The sequence below is a fragment of the Aythya ferina genome (genome assembly GCF_964211825.1).
Source record: "Aythya ferina genome assembly, chromosome: 17".
NCBI lineage: Eukaryota > Metazoa > Chordata > Aves > Anseriformes > Anatidae > Aythya > Aythya ferina.
The window spans coordinates 9,152,810-9,168,667 of NC_140316.1; the positions used below are offsets into that span (position 1 = coordinate 9,152,810).

The following is a 15,858-nucleotide window of genomic DNA, read 5'->3' on the forward strand; positions in this document are numbered from 1 at the left end:
CGTCAGGGTTTCAACCTGAAGTGACTTGGGGCGAAAAAATTTCCTTTGAAATTTCAAAAGGGTAAAATGCTCTAAACATAAGCAGAATATTTCTCCATTTTTTCAAAGGGGCAGGAATGTATTCAGTCCACTTTCTGAACGTTTTCCATTCACTTAAAACTTAGAAAACTTTATTACTCCAAAAATATGTAGCAAAGGATTCCACTTTTCCAGAGAGAACTCAAAAAAAATGAAAAAAAAAGAAAGCAAAATATTTTTGTCTGGTGATGAGCTCTAATCCCACCTCCAGACAAGCCATTTCTTTTCTCTGCCTTGCTTTCCTCTCCAATAAAATTTCCAGCCTTATTTTATAGCCTAAAACTCAACAAAGAAGAAGAAAAAGAAAATAAAAAACAGAAAAGAAAGAAAGAAAAAAACTAAAAACTCTCAGCATCCTTTGAGAGTCTCATATAATCAAAGGACTCCAGGAACTTTAAAAGAGGGGGGGGGGGGGGGGGGAAACGAAACAAAACAACAACAACACTTAGCAAATCACATGAGATCCATCATAAAATTGTCAGAGTTGGCAGCTCTGTAAAAATCTATGGTATTGTGGGCTGGATTTATGGGCAAGAATCCTGAGGCTTTGGGTTGGTTTCTCCCCTCAGCCCTGGAGGCTCAAAGGGTGGTGGGGAGGGAGGACAGCAGCCTCAGCGGAGGCTGCCCTGCTCAGGTGGCCTCATCCCGAGGAGGAACCTCGCTGGTCCCAGCTCCCGAAATGCCAGCTCCTGAAAAACACCCCATGTCCTGGCTGCCGAAACTCGAAAACAAACTGATAGGGGCAAACAAAGATGTCTCTGTTTGTCTGCCTGGGGCATCTGCAGCCTCCCCGGGTACAAAGGATGGCAACTGCAGGAGGGTTTTAGCCCAGGAAGGCAGCTGAAAAAACAGCGTTTGCGACCACAGCCTGCGAATTGGTGCTCACTCTCTGAAAGATGTTTTTTAGCGGTGCTTGGGTTTCTCTCTCTTTCCTCCTTGGGTCAAAGGAATTGCACAGCCTGCACTTATTTATTATGTTTTGTATAGAAAGCTCTGTTTTTCTGCCTGGCGATGGTTCACGGCTGCTTTCCATGCTGCCAGAGCAGCTCCAAGGTCATCACCGAGAAGTTAGAGGAGAGGGTGGGCCACCGCCACCTCCTCCACCCAGCTCACCTGGGGACATTGTTCGTCCCCCAGGTCCCTTCCAGGATGTGGGACCAGCAAGTCCAGCTCTCCAGAACTCTTCCTTCCACCACTTCTGTCCCCAAGCCCATAGCAGAAGGACCCTCAGTGGTGCTTGTGGTAGTGGGAAGCCACCAGACAACTCTGAGGACCTTTTTATGACACCTAGGGCTTGCAGGCAAGAAGGGAAGGGTGCATGGTGGTCATGTGCAGTCCCTCACACTAGGTGGGGATGGTCCTGCTCAAATTTCATGGCCTTTAATGGCTGAATTACCAGTTTAGCTCTGAAAAGAGTAAAATCTGCAACCTCTTGTGCCTGTTTCTTTCAATGACATCAATTTGCATATGAATTTCCCCATTTTTCTTTATTATTATCACCATCATCATCCTCTGCTGAGGAATAAGTCCTTAAGAAGACAAATGAGGGAACTCACTTCAGGATCTTTATAAAATAAAATCAAAACCAAAGGGAGCAAACACCCCTCTCCTTGCCTGTTCCCCATATAGCTAGGGCCCCGCATTCAGCTGGTGAGCTGGGAAGATGCTCAACCTATTTCTCCAGGCTCTGCACAGGCAAGGCACACTTACAACCAGGCTGGGACTCACCGTGGGCCTCTGGAAGAGTCACAGCAGGCTACACTGTGTCCTCCTACCCACCCTGTCTTTATCCCCAGTGAAGCAGCTCCACTCTGCTCCCACTGATGCCCTCCTTGCTCCCCAAACCATGGTGCTCCCCAAGGCTGCTCTGGACCTACCCCAGTTTTTGGCAGCCAAAAGCCAGCCATCAGATCCCATCACAGAACCCACCGAAGAGCCCTGGCATTTCCCCGCAGAGCTAAAATAATAATGCAAGGAGCTCAGAGGAAATTAGTCAAGTTGAAGGCTTGAGGCTTTTACTTCTGAAGCTTGAGAAATAGTTTACCATGTGGATTTAGTTTCCCTAATGCTCTTTGAGATGCATGGCACACATTTCTGGTAAGACCTCTTTACTTACAGAGTAACCACTGGCCATTTAATTACATGTAGATTACCATATAGTGATAAGATGATTACATGATTAGCAGTGGGATAACGAAGCCTGGAAAGTACAATGTAATTGACAGCTAAATACAGTGTAATTTTTTATTCCTTAACTCAAAACGCAATTTACTCCATCATTAATCTTGGGTAACTGCATATTTCGGGGGAACAGCATGTGATTTACTGAGCAATGAGACATCCGAGTCCTTCCCAGGGGGTGGCCCCATGAAGACAGGCAGCTTTGTGTGCAGCTCCACATCCCAGCCGTGCCCACAGAGGAGATACACGAGACTCGGGTCTCCTGCCAGCAGGCACGGCCGGTACCCAGCGCAGGCTCCTGTGGGACTCCTGTGGGAGCACTGAGGTCAGTCATAGGATACCATCCCCAGGTCCCAGGTGGGAGCATCATTGGGTAAAGGCAGCTTCGAAACCTGCTCACTTTTTGCCCCGTTAGGATATGAACATCCCCAGTGCCCAGCCACGTTGCTCCCTGGGGCAACCAGGGCCACATGAAGGACACCTTCCCACTGGACCTCCTGGATGTCGCCTATTTCAGTCCAATCTCTTTCTCTGGCATTGCTTTTCCATCTTCTTCCCATTCATGAAGTATGCAGCATCCTGCCCTCCCTTGCTGAAGCTGGGGTATGGTCCTGCAGTTCCCCAAGACCAGACTTCCCCACAGACCCCATCCAAGTGGGAAGAGGGGGCAGCTCCACCTCCACCAGCTCCTCCTGGTGCCAGCCCTGCACCCACCTGGGTTCCCAAGGTTGCTCCTAAATCTGAATTGGTGGGAAAGTGACTCTGAGAACTTCTTTTGCCCAGAGAAGCTGTGGATGCCCCATCCCTGGAGGTGCTCAAGGCCAGGCTGGGTGGGGCTCTGAGCACCCTGGTCCAGTGGGATGCATCCCTGTCCATGGCAGGAGGTTGGAAGTGGGTGTTTTATAAGGTCACTTCAAACCCAAGCCACTCTATGATCAACCTTAGGGCTGGCAAGGGGAGATGGTTTGTGTGGGAAGGACCTAGGGGACCCACGCAGAGCTGTAGAGGAGAAATATGCAGAACTGGACACAGCAAGCTCAGCCCATCACTGCCTAAAAGCCTTCCCCTCCAGGATGGTGTTTATTTCTCCAGAAATAAATAAAAAAACAAACCTCTTGGCATCAAGCAGAAAGAAGAAAAAAAAAAAAAAGAAAAAAAAAATGGTGGGCAGGTCCCTTGCACTTTGTAGCATGTGGTATTTATTAGATATAAATTGGCACACAAGAATAGGAAAGCATAGCTAGGTAGGGATTTTTTTCTGAGCTACATGGTTTGGGTATCTGTCTGTGGTCCCTCCCGCACACATACCGGCATTCCCACGCATTCACACCCACATTCTCCTCTGCTGACACACAGATATACCTCTTTTGTTCATTAGAATTGTTTTTAATTAAAAATATATGTAAATTATATAGAGTGTGGGCACAGCTTGGAGAAAAAAAAAATGAAGAAAGCAAAGTTCAGTTTCAATAAACCATGAGCCCCTCTGAATCAGCTGCTTTTCTGGCTTCGTGACCCATTAGGACTTACTCAAACTCCCATGTATAAATAAATAGAACCAGTAAATTTTACACCTGAAGAGTCCTTGCAGTAGGCATTTTTACTTACAAGCATTTGCTTTTTCCTTTCTTCTTGCTTCCCCTACTCCCAGCCCCCTGTGATCATTTTCTGCTCCGTTCAAACACATTTACTAAATGTCTCGGCATACCCAGACAGGTATCCCTTTCTCTTTATTTATTTTTATTTGTAGAGAGGAAGAAAAAGAATGACCAACAAACTGAAAGCTGAGGATTGCAAGCAATCACCATCATCATGCTTACAGATTTTCCTTTTGCTCCCCGCATCCTCTCCCCCTCTCTTCCCCCTTGCAGCTGGCTCACAGCCTCGCTTTCCACGCGCTGGCAAAAAAATCAGCAGCAGACAAGCTGTGGAGGTTTTCAAGTTAGAAAGATACCCCACATTTCTGACAGAGACAGCTGATGGACTGGAAAGACCAGGAGGTGGGAAGGAAAGTAGGAGAGAATTGGGAGTGAGCAAGGGGGTGAGGTTCCTAGGCTGGTTCCCACAGAGATGCGTTTTGGGGGACATATGGCGATTTTAAGGAAATAGCAGTGAGCAATTTCACTCGTGGTACAACACCTGGGCAAGGTAGGTACCTTTTTTTTCCTATTTGCGGGTTCAGAATACCTCTTTTCTGTTGAGAAGCAACAACGATAACACTAATGAAAAAAATAAAAACAGCACTCCAAGCTCCACCCTTGGTAAAAAGGGCCGGTGTCTTTTTTTTTTTTTTTTTGAGAAAATTGAAAGAAAAAAATATATATATTATTATTTATTATATAACATCGTCAACATCAACACCACAAAAAAAAAAAAAAAAAAAGTAACATCCTAGTTGTTTTCATTCAAGCACTCTGGCCGTGTTGATAAAGGCAGCAGGAGTCTCATGTCCCTTTGAGAACAAAAAGAGCAGGGGCTGGGGAGGGGGGCGATGGGGCAGGGGGTTCGCTGTGGCAGCAACACAAGTTGGGTGGTGGGCACGGTGGGGGGCAGCGTGCCAATCTGTTGGTTTTCCTTTTGAACCAAAAGAAAAAAAGGGGGGGCAAGTCACACTGAGGCCGATGACTGCTTTGTCCGTGGTGTCAATCAGCGTCCGTCCCTCTCGAGTGCTAACGGTGAACATTCACTTCAAGGAGTCTTGCAAAATGCTCTCTTTTTTATTACTGACAGGGTGTTGTTGTTTTTTTGTTTTTTTTTTTTTCCTTTTTTATTTCTTTTTCCTCCATTTCTTTTGCCGTGGCTGACGCTGTGGCCGCGGCTGCCTGGTTAGCTGTTCTCGCTCCACTCTGGCACCATGCCCACGCCGTGCACCGAGTGGTACTGGTGGGGCGAGAGGGTTCGAGGCACGCCGTGGGAATAGAGGAACTCTGCGGGCTGGAGGCTGCTGGGGGGGGACTGGATGCCCGTTTGGGGTCCACACTGCCGGACGATGGGTTGGTGAGAAACCGAGGTCTGGTGCTGGAACATGCTGTGGGTGTCTCCTATCTGGGGGGAGGTATGGTTGGCCACGCTGCCCAGCCGGGGCATCAGCGGCCCCGAGGTGAAGTGGGCAGAGAAATGCTGGTAGGGTAACCTGTCCATCGGCTGCATGGCAGACACTGTGCAACTGCTGTAGGAGGGCACGCTGGGCCACGTGTTACAGCTGATGTCTTCCAGGCTGGGCACGGGGTCCGTGGGGGGAGCGGAGCTGGCGTACATGCACGCTTGGCGCTGGGCTGATTCAGTCCTGTATGAAGTGTTCAGTCCCTGCTGCTGGGGGTAACTGGACCTGTAGAAGGGATCCTCTTCTGCCGGAGAAGTCTCCATGTAGGGCTTCTTGTAGGGATGCTCGGTGGTGGAACATTCCTCATCTGTTGGGAGAGAAAACTCCTGGTAGCCAACACCAACACCGTGCCCTGCAGCCCGGCAGGATTATCCTCCTCCTGCCAGGAGCACAGCCTGCACGGAGCGAGTCCAGAGACTTCCCCCAGCTGTGTCACAGCCCTTGAGATCGGTCTGAATGGATCCCACTGAAGTTGACCACTGTTTTTGTCCCTGGACCGGGGAGGGAGGGGGTTAGCTGGGAGCTCTGTGAGCACAAGCAACACTGTAAGATGCCAAAGGAACCTTGAGACTTATCTTTTTTGGTGATAACCCACACAAGCCACCACATCACCAAATTTATCATCTCTTGCTGCTGCCAGCACTTTGGCCAGAGCAGCACCTCCTGCCTGCAGACACAATACCCTAGCAGAGGTCCCCACACCCAGAGCCTCAGAGCCGATGCTGTTAATTAAAAAGCTTTAACAATGATACATTAATTTTTTTTGTGATAAGTGACAGAAAAATAGAGATCATAATAAAAAATCCCACCGGGAGGGCACCAGCTACGGCGGAGTTGAGGCAATCAAGATTTGGACATTTATAGCCCTCAGCTGTGCCAAGGGGCACATAAATCCACACAGAGCTGCGTGCTGTGGCCAAGCAGAAAGAAAAAGAGAAGTGAATTTCCCATCTCAAAACAACAAGGCGCAGCTTGCAGAGCCCTTTGTTTCCCGCAACAACGCCGTGCCAACAGAGGGAAGGAGATAAACAATTTAGGTGAAATCTCTTGGGGGCAGCAAAATGAATAAATGAATGTGTGCTTATTTATTCATTCGCAGGGTCACCAAATGAAATCCAGCTCTGCTGGGATGGATGGCAAAGTGCCCGGGGACGAGCAGTTCACCAAGAGATTTTAAGGACAGCGAGGCAAGCGAAAGGGAGCTTGTTCTGACCCAGATTAACTTTGCTGCTGCTGCTTCAAAAGCAGGATTCCTGGTGCAGGCAGAAAAACATCCCACTTAGACTACAGCCTCTCGGGACAGAAAGCCCTGAACCCTTTCAACAAGGGTAAAATGGGAAAGAATACTGCAAGAAATAGCCCTCTTCAAATTTCCTCAACTAGCATGATCTGAGCTGCCTTTTTTTTTTTTTTTTTTTTTTTTTAACCCCTGAAACACGAAAGAAACAAACAGCTCCATAAAAAGGAGGACAAAAGCACGTCCCCACCAGAAGGCACTTGCACAAATTCCTGTGGTTTTGCTCCACGTCTCAGCTTCGGGAGGTGCAGACTGGCACTGTTTGTTGCTGGCAAACTCGTATGTACCCTCCTTGCTGTAAACAGACGTGTTTCTCCAAACTGCACCCTCTCTGCTTGTAAAATAACCCATTACTCCCACTCAGGTGCCTACCAAGGGCAGCCACTACAGCTGGGCATGAGAACCAAGCATTGCAATAGCGTCTTTAACACAGCTGAAGCAGTGAGCAGAGAAAAAGCATATCACTGCCCTTACTCCTGATCAGGCTTATTTTTTTATAGGGAAAATGATGAAGTTCCTTGAAGGATGGAAGCTGGAAACACTGCCTACAGCTCCCTGCTGAGCTCGGGTCTATCGCAGGAGGTACATATGGCTGGAGTAGCTCTAGCTTTTACAGGCAGCCTAAAAGTTTTGGATCCCTAACCCAACACTGAGTAATAAGAGCACTAGGGTGGAAAAACAATATCTTGTAAAATGAAGCATTGTTCTGCTAATAAAGTTTTCAGCATTAAACCGCATTACTCTGCTGGCATTAGAAATCACTGGCTTGGGGTTTGACTGTTTATTTTATTTTTTTTTAATATATACAACACAAAACAGTCGAACCCTGTTTTTCCATGGTGCAAAAGTGTGCCTGACTTACAACCTGAGGTTGCTGATTTTTCCATTTAGCCCAGACATTTCTCTCCCTGCCACAGCACAGCCAGGCAGAGCCACGGATCCTCTTCCAGAGCATTCCACAGGTGAAGAGAGAAAAATAAAAACAGCCAGCACATTGGTGAAAACCCATAGGTTCCCTCTCTCCTTTCCTAAGCTCTACCAATTGCTCTGCTGGCCTCTTTAGGCCCATTCTTACTGATGTTGAGTGTAAAAAGGGCACTGTCACTCCAGGTCTTAAGTTGTTTAAGCGCAGCATGCGTGTCTCCAGAGGGGATGCTAACAAAGGTCACAGCCTACCCTAACCCTTCTTGCCCACCCTCTAGCCCCTCTTCCTGATGCTTTTCCCACCTGTGTAATCTCAAAGTGCTCAAGAGAAGAGAACGGTCCATCTTGAAGGTGGGATGATGCAGAGCAGAGATCCTCAGCTGATGGATCTGCACTGGTCCGTGGTCCCTACTCTGACCTGGCGTTACCTCACCACTCCTCACAGAGGAAATCAGAGCCAACACCAAGCATGTGAAGGTTATCCCCACAGATCTGGGGGCAGGCAGGGGACTTCTTCAAGTAAGAGCACGGCAAAAAGTGGAACAAGCCAAAGAAAGCTCTCCTGCAATGCTGGAAGGAGGTATTCCCATCCCATTCTTATTTAGAGTCATCCCCACCTGCTCCGGAGCCTGGGCACTGCACCCCAAGGCTACATCCTCTTCCTGAAGGTCCTCTCACCTCCTCAGCATCAGCAGAACATAGTAGAGAAGCATCCACTCTGCTCCGGTTTCTTTCATGATCCTGGCTCCCTAACAGCCCTTCATTGTCCTTCCCCTGGTGGCAAAGCCCCAGGAGGTGCTGCACACCCTCAGGAGATGCTGGAGGTCCTGGGAGATGATGCCCATCCTCACTGCTATTCTTGGAAGCCAAGGGTGGCAATCAGCTCCTGCGACCAGCCCCTCGATACTGCACAAACCTCAAAAAGCAAAGGGTTCTGCCAAGCAGGGGGAAGCTGCCAGCACCCGGGAGAAGCTGCTCCGAAGTAGGTCCAAGGAAAACGGAGCCTGCAGAACGGGGTGGAAACTGGCTCCCGTGCAAGGAATTTGATGATCTACCTAACGAAGGAGCTTGAGCGAGAGTGTAAGCAGTTCCAAGGTTTCCGGTATTTACTACTTCCAGCTGGGTTGTAAATACCACACAAATGGCTTTTTAAATGGAATTTTCCCAATTCCAAGATTAGGGCCATCCAGGATGAAATGCAAACATGCAAGATCTCTGGACTTCAGGGTGTCCAGGGCCCATCTCTTCCCTTGGTGTAAATCAGGGGCTCTCCTTTCATATTCATGACAATCAGCTCCCCAGGATGGAAGACAATGCAGAACAGGACCCGATTGTTTGAGCTTTTAAAGCTCACCCACACTTTCAGGACATTACAGTAGGCTCATCCCATCTTTGTCAGGGAGGCACAATGGATGATTGTCATTAACGCTGTTGTCTTGCTCAGTCTGGTTTCTTGTATGAATCTAGCATGAGCATGAATAGCTAATCACAACGTGCAAAGCTGACAAGGGTTGTCAAAGAAGAAAAGAAAAAGATGGATTTAACCAAAATGTGCATCTTTAAAGGGCAAGCAGGACACATGTCCTAGGACATGAAACCTAAGATGTGTTGCGGCTATGCTATTGTTCTAGCAGTCACAAGGTTTGCAGTGGCTGTGATGCATTGCAGGGGAGCAGAGGGGCAACAAAACCCAGCACCAAAAGCTGGAGCCTCTTCCAGGGGCAGCTAACAGCCCCTGCAAAGGCACAGGAAGCATCTCCTGATGAGACAGCGGGGAGTCTGCATGAAGCTGCTGAAAGAACAGCCCCACCAGCAGGGCTGGGCACACACCAACCCCCTGAATATCTCCCCACCATGCAGACAAATTATTCCTCTCTGTTGGTGCCCCAGCAGCCCCCTTGTTCTGGGCTCCCAGCTGCCTCTACCCAAGCTGCAGACAGCTTTGGCCACAGCGTAGCTCAAGGCTTGGCAAACTCCTTGCATCTCCCAAACCGTCAGCAGGACGAGAAGCAAGTCCTCCAAGTAGACCTCCCACACCTGATTTTTGTTCAGCTCTGGTCCTAGAGCTTCTCCAAGTGACAGAAAAGCTGGGCAGGGAGAAATCAGCTTGGGAAATTAAGAGGTTTTTCCTCCCTAACAGTGCCTGTTATGGAGGAGAATGGGGGAAAAGCATTGCTGCATCCCCACCAACCTCAGCAGAGCAGGAAGAGGATGAAAGATATATTCTTCCCCATGGGCAGGGTCACGTCCAAGCTAAGAGGCTGAAGGAGACAGTCCTCACTGGCTGGAGCCGGTGGATTCTGCTGCATCCTTCTCCCTCAGAGTGCCAACATGACAACTTTTATAACCTCCCCGGGGAGAGGCTGTTCCAGTTGCCTCCTGTTCAGCATCGCAAGCATCCCAGAAATCTGCCAAGTGGTTGAGATTGTGTAAGGCTGGGAGGGAGCAGGGGTTTAGAGGGATGACTTTTCAGTTCACAGGAAGTCTGAAGGGAGAGGATAACACAAGGGAAAACAAGCCCCGATGCCCTAATTGGGATGTGGGGCTAAAATCAAAGACAAAGCCAGCTGCCTGCTGGAAAATCCTTTTGGTCTCCTCCAAGCACAGCAACGAGAGAGGGAGAAGTGGAGAACTAGAGAAAGAGTGACGCTTTAACAGATCGTTGTTACAGCCTAAAAATCCACATCATGAGCTGAGGCCACTCCTTAGTAGGACAGAGTTTTGGAGTTCATACATCCACCCAAGTCCAGCCTGAGTGAAATGCCATAAGTGATCTCAGCGTGGAGCTAGGACACAATGCAGGACAATTCCTGCCTCAAGGACTGCATTTAGCATGTCCAGAAAGCGCCTGGAGCAGCCGCCTCATCACGCCACGCTGGGGTCATTCCCAATGCTGTGACCCCAGGTCCCCAGCCAGGCACCAGGAATTGCCAGAGCTGTGGCTCTGGGATGTGTCCTTCCTTCCTCGCCCAGAGGAGGATCAGCTCCCTGAGACAGAGGAGCCTTCGGAGATAACATCCCCTCGCAGCCCTGCTGCTCTCCCCTAATGCAGCTCTATATCAGATCCCCAGAGCGAATCCATCTTGACTTGACAGCTAAGAACAACACTGTCAGACACGGAGCTAAACCTTGGTCCTCAGTCACCAAGAAAGTAGAAGTCAAACGAGGTTCCTTTTAGCTGCTCGAACACAGATCTATTCTTAACCAAGCCTAAACGAAGACTTGCCCTCCTGATTAAAAGGGCTCCAGACAAATATCACAAGATGTCAAAGCTGGAAGGAGCAGTATCTGAGAGACTATCTTGGAAAACAGGGGTGGTATTTTTTTCAGAAGATACAGACACCAGCTGGTCTCAAACCCAGGCGAACTGCCCTCTGCCCCTGCAAAAACTTGCCCACAACCACAGCCTTGTGGAGGGGAAATAATCTGCTGGAGACAAATCCTGAACCGACTGAAGAGGAGCCAATGTTTGGGAAGTCGATGATCCAATGAAATCAATAAAATTCCCAGTCCAGAAAATAGACAGAGGTATGCTAGAACTCAACATGCTGCTACATTTTTTCCTGAGATCGTAAGGCTTGTTAAAAATTGTGCAGAAAAATTAAAGCAGGAAAGCGGGAGAGGTGTGAGGAAGAGCTTAATATTTCACTGGAAAAGGGGAGGCTGGAAGAGGAAGATAAAGAGAAATATTATAGGTAGGATTATTTTCCCTCGTTTAATAAAGACCCTTGCTCAGCACTAGAAGAAAGTACCACGCACAGCCTGAGTCTGATATGAAACCTTGGATCACGTTCTGATTTATCTGAACAGAATTGCTCATCTCTACTTACTTTTTTTTTTCTTTTTTTTTTTTTTTTTTTTTTTAATTAATTTCACTTTGCAAAGAGCTGCTTGGCAGCTTACGTTGGCTCTCTGTTTCCCATTAACTTTGTGTTTCTTTCCTTTAAGCCCTGGTGGCTGTTTTCGATTTGCTTGGATGCATGGGGAGGGGAAAAAGCACAGCGAGGAGAGCCAGGGCTCGGGCTCCTGAGACAGCAGCCTCGCGGAAGAAGCCGGTGGTATCGGACAGGACGCTGCTTCTCTTTGATTAAAGCATTTGGCGGCTTTGATAAAAGGCCCTTAACTGCTTGTGCCACTCAAGCCATCGGTGAGATAATGAGGGGCCATCAGCCCTACAGACAAGGAAGCGCTCCGCCGGTCTCCTGCACTTTGGCAAGGGCCACGCAGGCCAGAAAGGGGCCGGGGAGCTTATTATGGGGCAGATAGTCGTCTCTTTTGTGACAATAAGAGGAAGTGAGATAATTGGGGGATTGAGGGAAACCACCCATGGAGACACCACTTAGCGGGAATCCCAAAACTGGAAGGAAACCTCTGCTGAGTCCTTATCGCTTTACAATGCGGAGGCAAATGATGGATTGCCCTGCGGTGCGGGGACACGCAGCAGTCAGAGGTTGTCCGAAGGGGTTGCTGCCATTTGGGCAGCTCGTTTGGGTTAGGTTTTGTCAAGGGTAAGAGGAATGGTGAGAGCTCAGCTCCTGGGGCAGAGGAGCACTGAGGCTGGAGCTCAGACTAAGGGACACCAAGTGTAAATGTGACCTCTTGTCCCATCACAACCACGGACAGGGTTTTGCGTCCCAGCAGCTTGCATCCATAGCTCTGCATCAGCATGGGGACAGCAAGGGTGACACGGCTCACCTCTGACCTTACGGGACACCCTGGGAGGCCTCTGCTACTCTTTATTCCCTGCCTGACAGCTAGCCCAAACCTAGCGTCACCATTTCCCACTGCAGCTTTGACACAGGTTTTATGAGCACGAGGATGGAGGAATGCTCAGAAAATTATTCCTCTATTTTCCATTTGCCTTTTACACCAGGAAAATATTATGATTTCTCAACGTTTTGCCTTTGTACACATACACATGCCCCCACAACTGATGTTACAACACCTGGGGGATTCCCCAAGGATGTGAGAGACCCCAATTTCCACTGCCCTCCTGCCCCATCTCCCAGCACTTCCCAGCATCCGCTACCTTTGCCCTGAGCCTTTTCTGCATGTCCCAGTGTCCCTGGGGTTACACTGCTAAAAATAATGACGTGGCTGATAGGACAGTGCAGGGAAGCAGGAAGGGATCTGCTGTAGGAAGAGGCTACCAAGCTGGAGCAGTTCTTGGTGCATTTGCCACAGTGCAGTCTCCCGTTGGCTTTTCCTGTGCTAAATCATGGAGGAAAGGGAAAGGGCAGCAATGATCTCCTGGCCACCCTGTAACACTCTGCCCTGGAAATTCCCTATTCTTCTGAGGGTCTGGACTTGATCTGAGAGTTTTGCTACCTCAGCCTTGCAGCTGGGCACTCCTATTGCTTTGGGAGAGGAAGGGATAGCCTGCCAAGTGCTTCTCCTGCCCGAGAACAATTATCCCCTCGCTACCCTGGGTCCTTCACGCCAGGACGAGCTCAGCAGTCAGCGTAAAGCACTCACAGTTGGATCCCTCAAGCTCTGTCAAAGCAGGTCAGTCGCGCCAGAGGGGAATGAACATGGATATCATGGTTTTCAATCCCATGCCCCGCTCATTAGACCAGGCATTTAAGTGGAAATGCTTTCTGCATATGGGCAAATATCTCCCAACTGTGAGACCCTCGGTCCAAAACTGTGCAAAACCCAAGCTGTCAAGGTATCTACACTCAGAGATTAACCCCGTCTGAGGGACCATGGAGCCAGATAAGCCAGCTTTATCTCCTGCCACAGCTATCTTGCTGAACGTGGATTCAACTGGGGTGGAAGGTATGGCTACCCCTCCAAATAGCTCGCTCCCAGCCCAGCAGCAGGAAAGGGGATTTAGGCTCACACTGGTGAGATAAGTTCCCCAGCCCAGCTCGGTGGATTGCCCTCACCCCTTGTGCATCTTCCAACAAGCAAGGGGAACACCACAGAATAATGCTGATGGTCACGCTAGGAGGGGGGGGAAGTCGCAAAGTGAGAGCATCCAAGCTCTGACCTTTTCTCTTGGTGCAGTGGTAGATCTGGCTGTGCTCCTGGGAGATCGGGTAGGGGTTGGCGGGCGGCAGCAGGTCCTGGGAGGTGCTCGACACCCCGTTCTCACACTGGTACTGGGAGCCCAGGTTGGAGGAGGCGGAAAGGACCCTGGTCTCACCACTGAAGGGGCTGTGATTTGAGGACACTTTCTGTCTCACCGTGCTCCTGGGAACAACCGGGTACTCCTTACTAAAAGCAAACAAACAAATAAAAAATACAAAGCAGAAAAGCAATCAATTAATAAATAGATCGGTGAATTAATAAACGAAGGCAGTACATTAGTGTCATGGTGTTTGAAGAGTCTTTCAGGGAAATAGAGACGTCCCTCCCAGGAGACTGCAGCCCCGTCATGCTTTATCGCTGCAGCACTCTCCCCTTTTGCTTTCCGTTTAGTATTTTTCCCATTATGTTCTTGCTTCTTCCACCACTGTTGCTGTTTGACACACACACACACAAAATAGATACATGTCCTCTTAGCAAAATACGCAAGATTTTTACGTGAATATTGTAATAGCATTTATAAATCACATACTATTTATATCGTGTATGGGAGCACACGTGTGAATAAAAACCTCATCTCTGCCAAGTTGCTTACAGGGAACCAAGCTTACTTGGAGATGGATTAAATATTTAGAACTACTTTTTCGCCGTTTGGTTATCGTCCCCATTCCTTTTCCCCAGGCTCCTCCAGCCTGATTCTCCCGAGCAGGGGATCTCTGGGCCAGAGAACAAGCTCCTTTCCAGAGCACTCAGGGAAGAGAAATAAATAAGCCACCGAGACCTGATGCATGCCAGAGCCACGTGCACGAATGGAGCCAGGCTGGGAGGGCAAGCGCTGATGGAAAGTCTGGTTTATTCACTTTTTTTGAAATCTGTTTTGGAGCATGGATGTTTTGCCAGCCCTGGCTACATACCCCTCTCCTACAAGCCCCTACAGTTCTGGAGACATTTCTCCAAGCACATCAGCAGACAAGGTTATTTCTGCCCTGTAGGACTGAGAAGCGAACAGGGGGGCTCAGAGACCTCACGGGAGGTACTAACCTCCCTCTGGTCTGCTGGAAAGACAGCTAGGCACACACTGAACCCAAAGATTGCTGAAATGCCTTAAGAGCAGGTCGCACAGCAGCAACCTGTGAAGTGCCACCAGGATCAGAGAAGCCAGAGCCCAGGCTACAACACAAGCTCTCATCTTCGAAGCTGCAGCCTTTGGACCAAAGAGGCTTTGGGGTACCCTACTCACCTGCCCAAGGCTGCTCTGCTGGAGTGAGGACAGATCCTTAAATCCACCTTGAGTAGGCTCACCTGGCCACCTACACAGAGGAGAAGCCCCAAATCTCCTTTTAGGCCCCGTAGAGAGGACCTATTGCTGTAGAAACTCAGAATTTATTTACAAAATTTAACAATACCAATTATATAAACCTACTCACAGCAGGGAGCTTTCATCCAAACCACTGCTGCAGTGACTGCCAGAAATATTAGCAACCGAGCTGTTATGGAGGGGAAACTCACCCAGGAGCTCAAAACCAAATGAATGCATCTCTCATTGTGCCACAAAAGCTTTCCAAACCCTGGGCACTGGTGGCTTGCCAAGCAGAGGCTACTCAAAAAGGGGGTCTCTTCCCCTGGAAACCCAGCAGCTCATCCCCACAGGAGCAGGGCTTTCCACCCACTTGGGCTGGCTGACCAGAAAGTTTTTTGTCCAGAAGTGAAGTCCAAGCTGTGCACAATGAATAAAGAGGGATGGACGGGGGAACCTGGGAGGAAGCAGAGACTTGTCCTTCTCATACACAAGGTAGCAATGGATGCCAGAGGATGCAGTGGGCTTCAGGAAACCTCTCCATCAGTGGACAGCCACCACTAGTGCTTTCATCCCAGGAGCTCCTGCTGGGAGGTGCAGGAAGGTTGAGAGCTATGGCCTTCAAACCTCTCAAGCGATCTCCAAATCTGCTAGGTGCTAGGAGGTCTCCCAGCCCTACTAGATCATGGTTTTCAGCTGGCTTCTCCTGCCATGCTCCATGTTCATGCAATAATATTCATGGAGATGACACTCCAAAGCTGCATCCTCACCACATTTCTCTTCTGAGGAGAAAAGCTGCCAGAAGGTGACACACATCCCTCCCAAAAATTACACAGTCTTGTTTATTTACTTAAAAACAAACAAAACAACAACAAAAACACAATGTGCTGCCTACAAGCTGCCACAGAGGAGGAGGGGGACACACCATGGCCAGATGTCACACCATGT

General features: G+C 49.1%; 1 protein-coding gene and 1 long non-coding RNA gene across 8 annotated transcripts in view; one reads left to right on the top strand and one right to left on the bottom strand.

Annotated features, from left to right (window-relative positions):
- The first annotated feature begins 2,964 nt into the window (after positions 1-2,964).
- LOC311420625 lies at positions 2,965-13,641 on the top strand. Its single transcript, XR_014684435.1, has 2 exons — positions 2,965-4,407; positions 6,462-13,641. It is a non-coding gene; the product is annotated as an uncharacterized lncRNA (long non-coding RNA).
- Positions 4,967-15,858, bottom strand: part of TBX5 (T-box transcription factor 5) — a 125,807-nt gene continuing 114,915 nt past the window's right edge. For all 7 annotated transcript variants that reach the window (XM_084491693.1, XM_084491699.1, XM_084491697.1 and 4 more), the window contains 2 exons: positions 13,576-13,802; positions 4,967-5,669 (listed from right to left, as the gene is read on the bottom strand). In XM_084491693.1, the coding sequence (XP_084347819.1) occupies positions 5,086-5,669; positions 13,576-13,802 (811 nt within the window). In that variant the 3' untranslated portion in view covers positions 4,967-5,085. The remainder of the gene's footprint in view (positions 5,670-13,575; positions 13,803-15,858) is intronic.